Source organism: Hordeum vulgare, chromosome 1H, assembly GCF_904849725.1.
Source record: "Hordeum vulgare subsp. vulgare chromosome 1H, MorexV3_pseudomolecules_assembly, whole genome shotgun sequence".
In the NCBI taxonomy this organism is placed as follows: Eukaryota; Viridiplantae; Streptophyta; class Magnoliopsida; order Poales; family Poaceae; genus Hordeum; species Hordeum vulgare.
Genome location: NC_058518.1, coordinates 72,029,883 through 72,034,098, shown reverse-complemented (window position 1 = coordinate 72,034,098; position 4,216 = coordinate 72,029,883). Strand labels below are relative to the sequence as shown.

General features: G+C 43.9%; 1 protein-coding gene across 2 annotated transcripts; it reads left to right on the top strand.

The window, feature by feature from the left end:
• Positions 1-569: 569 nt before the first annotated feature.
• Positions 570-3,863, top strand: LOC123424708 (probable sucrose-phosphatase 3). 2 transcript variants are annotated; one of them, XM_045108386.1, is made up of 9 exons: positions 570-779; positions 1,353-1,506; positions 1,607-1,906; positions 2,005-2,106; positions 2,219-2,413; positions 2,506-2,793; positions 3,016-3,202; positions 3,391-3,437; positions 3,540-3,863. In XM_045108386.1, exons 2-9 carry the CDS (start codon positions 1,447-1,449, stop codon positions 3,630-3,632), a joined length of 1,272 nt encoding a protein of 423 aa, XP_044964321.1. In that variant the 5' UTR covers positions 570-779; positions 1,353-1,446; the 3' UTR covers positions 3,633-3,863. The 2 variants fall into 2 exon arrangements, with proteins under 2 accessions (XP_044964321.1, XP_044964314.1); XM_045108379.1 differs by lacking the exon at positions 570-779 and having other exon boundaries at positions 1,359-1,506; positions 3,022-3,202.
• Positions 3,864-4,216: the final 353 nt, after the last annotated feature.

Below are 4,216 nucleotides of genomic sequence, written 5' to 3'. Positions count from 1 at the left end.
GGGAATAATGACTCGTCTTTTGAAAAACTTACAATATCTCGCCCTTTCAAATAGCTTTAACTTTCTCTCAAATGAAACAAATATTTAAACTGATGTGTCCAATTTTACAATGAGCTAACGAGGAGCCACTCACCAAGTTCGATTCAAAGTCAAACAAATCAGCCGTAAAACAATTAACAACATTACCGCAATGTTTGAACCAATTAAGAAAGGTTGCTGAAGAATTGGCTATGGCTGTACATCGAGCCAAAATGAAAAGCCACACCATCGTTCGGCGGTCACCTGCGATTTCCTGTCGTTTTTTCTGTTTTTTCCGCCACATACTTTTGGTTGACAGTAAAATACGCGAGGCGTGAAAAATTCCTGCTTTTATCCTTACAAAAATTGATCCAGCGTATCATGGAGCCATTTTTTCTATTGTTGTAGTCCTGTCGAGACCCTGTTTCTTTGTTGTGCTCTGTCAGAAAGGTGTTCCCCCAGGGATTTCATCAACGGGAAAAAGCAGCAAGCAAAAGTCATCACAAGCGCTCAAACGGAAGCTTCGCTGCACCCGCGTTCCACGTTCCACATTCCACACTCCACTTGTGCGCACGCACTCCTCCGGGTCTTGGCTTGGTCGTCGTCATCCGCATCTCTATTCTCTCCACCCCGCCGCCTCACATCCTCCCCGGCTCCTCCTCCTCCTCGCCGGGCCGGCGGCCGCACGGCGCTCAGGCGAGGCAGGAGCTACTGTACCTAGCTACAACTCATCCGCGCCCGAGCGCCACCCTCGCCACCTTGTACGTTCCTCCTCCTCCTCCTCCCCGAAACCATCATGCATTCAAGGTGTTTGGTCGGCGGACCATACATGCTCCCGTGCTTCTGTCGAGTACGTGCGTTGTACTTTTACTGTTGTACATTTCCCTGCGCCAAATCTGATTGATGTAAACCGTGCTAGATGATTGGCTGGACTCCCTATCCACAACGATTTCTCCTGGAAAATACTTCTCATTAGCAAAGTCACGCTCTTGCTTGTTTTCTTGTGTGGATAAACCGTGGATGTTTGGGTCCCCTGTCTTGCTCTTATTTCTTGTTTGCCGTAGTTGTTTAAGTGATCCGCAGCCATTATTTTCTCGTGTATACGAATAAGAAAGACCTTACCGACGGATGACCGATGAAATAGTTTATTTAGTTTAGTTTTAAAATAAAAGCAGGAGAAATGCGTGTCCTGCTTGCCTTGGTTCGCTGTCTCCTGTGCAATAGTTTTAAAATTTATCTGGAGCTATTATTTCCTTCTACAAAAAATAAAGACCCCACCAGCTGATGACCAAGGGATAGTATAAAAGCAGGAGAGATACGTATTGTTGTATCAGAGAAGTGTCCAGGCAGACGCATCAAACATCGCAGCAGCCTCTGCAGCACTATTGCTCTGCAGGGCCTTATTCAGCTTCTGCGCCGCAACGAAGAATGGATAGGCTCGATGGCTCTGCGCGCCTTATGATCGTTTCGGATCTTGACCAGACGATGGTGGGTACCCCAGTTCGATCCTTTGGTTTATCCAGAAAGAACTAACTCACGCTGTTGTGTGTCTGAACAATGTTTGACTTTTTGGATTGTGCACTTGCAGGTTGATCACAGTGATCCGGAGAGCTCGGCCATGCTCCGTTTCGAGGCGCTCTGGGAGTCTGAGTACTCCCAGGATTCTCTGCTGGTGTTCTCGACTGGAAGAACGCCGGTCAGTTACAAGGGTCTGAGGAAAATAAAGCCTTTGCTCACACCGGACATCACCATCATGTCTGTGGGCACTGTGATAGCATATGGCCAGGAGATGACTCCTGATGTTGGCTGGGAGGAATTTCTGAATAACAAGTGGGATAGGGATATTGTTGTTCAGGAGACAGCTACGTTCCCTCAGCTAAAGCCCCAGGCACGCCCAATGAGTTGCCTGTCTACTTTTTCCTGGGTTTTTCAATTTTTACTAGCTGAACTAAGGTATTTGTAGTACTTTGGCTTTGTGTGGTGCAGCCAGAGAGGAATCAGGGTCCTCATAAGGTCAGCTTTTTCGTCGACAAGCAGGATGCTCAGGAAGTGATTAATTCCCTCCCTCAGAAATTGGAGCAGCTTGGGGTAAGACAAGGCAGGCCTTGGTGACCTTCTCTTTCTCTATTCTTCTTTTTGACAGGACTTTGTTATTGCTTAGCGGTGTTTTATGACTTCATCGCTTTCTTTCTGTGATCAGTTAGATGTGAAGATAATCTATAGTAGCGGAGAGGCACTGGATGTATTGCCACAAGGTGCGGGGAAAGGGCAAGCTCTTATATATTTACTCGAGAAGTTCAATTTGTGTGGAAAACCACCGAACAATGTTCTTGTGTGTGGTGACTCTGGCAATGATGCAGATTTATTCAGTGTTCCATCTGCCTATGGTGTCATGGTCAGTGTATAAGTTGCTTGGGTTCAGTGTAGTTCATTGGTGACGATGATTACTCATATAAGCTTATTACAGAGTTTTGGAATCATATTCAGGTTAGCAATGCCCAAGAGGAGCTTCTTGAGTGGTATGAAGAGAACGGAAAAGATAATCTTAAGTTGCTTTATGCAACTGAGAGATGCGCTTCCGGTATCATGCAAGCTATCGGGCACTTCAAACTAGGGCCTAGTTTTTCTGCAAGAGATCTTGAATTCCCATATCCGAAGGTAGACACCGTCAAGCCTGCAGATGTAGTGGTGAAGTTCTATGTTCTTTACGAGAAATGGCGGAGGGGTGACGTTCAGAAGTCTCCATCAGTTATACAATACTTGAAAAGCATTACTGTAAGTACATTTCCTTGTCGAACTCTTAGATTAACCCGTTTAATGTTTGTTCATACCATTTTCTCTTTAATATGCCATTTCTTTTGTACACAATTCCTTTTAATATTACTGATCCCAATACTGCACGTTCGAATTGGGATCTCGATCCCATTTATGATTCCCGAGGAGCAAATTTTGGTTGTTTCTTGAGCTTACTTTAGATCAATCGTCTATTTTGGATAGCACCAGAATGGCACACTGATACATCCTTGTGGAATGGAGCGGTCACTTCATGCGTCCGTTGATGCACTGAGTTCATGCTATGGTGACAAACAAGGCCAAAAGTTCCGAGCGTGGGTGGACCGACTTGTTACATCGCCGATCGGTACAAGTAACTGGTTGGTGAGGTTTGACAACTGGGAAATGGAAGGTATACTCGAAGAACTCTTCACATACTGAAGTTATTCCACGCCATGAGTTATCAGTTCGTTCAAACCTTCTTGACATCATTTTTAATTGTAACGAGCCCTCTCCATAATCTTGGGATGCGCCACAATTACTCGTCTTGTGTTATCTCATTGACTTGTGTGTTGATGTTAATGTTTCTGTCACACTTAGGTGATGTGCAATATTGCTGCCGGACAACGCTTCTGCTGAATACAAAGGTAAATTCTTGCATTCCCCCTGAAATTCTTGCGCACCCTGCAACTGTATAGAATCTTTTGCACACAGTTTATGCTGAACTACCTAACTGCCTGAACTCGCAGTCTGGGAATCCAGAGGGCTTGGAACTGACACACATCCACAAGACCTGGCTTGAAGGATACTTAGCTGGGAATGCTCATACCTTCATCTTATAGATCATTTAACCACTCTCAATATATGCACGGACCCTCTGAAAGTCGGGATAGAATAACAAAGTTACTGTTTCTTGTGTAAATGGATCTCTCGGCTGATTCAAACTACTGTACTGTTCTGATGCTCCCAGGAGTTGATCTTCATGTTGATCTCATGCACTAATAAGAATTGTTCAATGATTCTATCTCATGAACTTAATGAGATCCATAAATTAAGTGAAAGTTCTTACTGCACCAGAATGTTGTCATTACAGAGAATCATTCTCAATGTACTTGATGCCCAACTGGTGCATCTTGGGATAGAACCTTGCCCATGACAGTTGAAGCTGTTAAACTGTTCCTGAGAAATAACTCCAATGTTTCCTTCGGTTACCGAGGTTGAATTTTTTGTCTTATTATTTGCTACCAAGAGGTACATGTAGAGAATGGTTATTAACTTATCTTTCCCTTATCTTTATATATATATATATATATATATATATATATATAATTTATATATCTCCCCTAATAAAAAGCCCGCAGTGCTTCTGCCGTACATTGCCGTTTTTTTTTTGCAAAAACACCTCCCGCTTTTCCGGTATTCAACC

What these genes read in the sequence shown, in the direction of transcription:
- LOC123424708 (XM_045108386.1), top strand. Translation starts at nt 1,447, where the DNA reads ATGGATAGGCTCGATGGCTCTGCGCGCCTTATGATCGTTTCGGATCTT. An exon ending in AGAAATTGGAGCAGCTTGGG is followed by an intron (nt 2,107 to 2,218) that starts GTAAGACAAGGC and finishes TTCTGTGATCAG; the next exon opens with TTAGATGTGAAGATAATCTA. An exon ending in CATCTGCCTATGGTGTCATG is followed by an intron (nt 2,414 to 2,505) that starts GTCAGTGTATAA and finishes AATCATATTCAG; the next exon opens with GTTAGCAATGCCCAAGAGGA.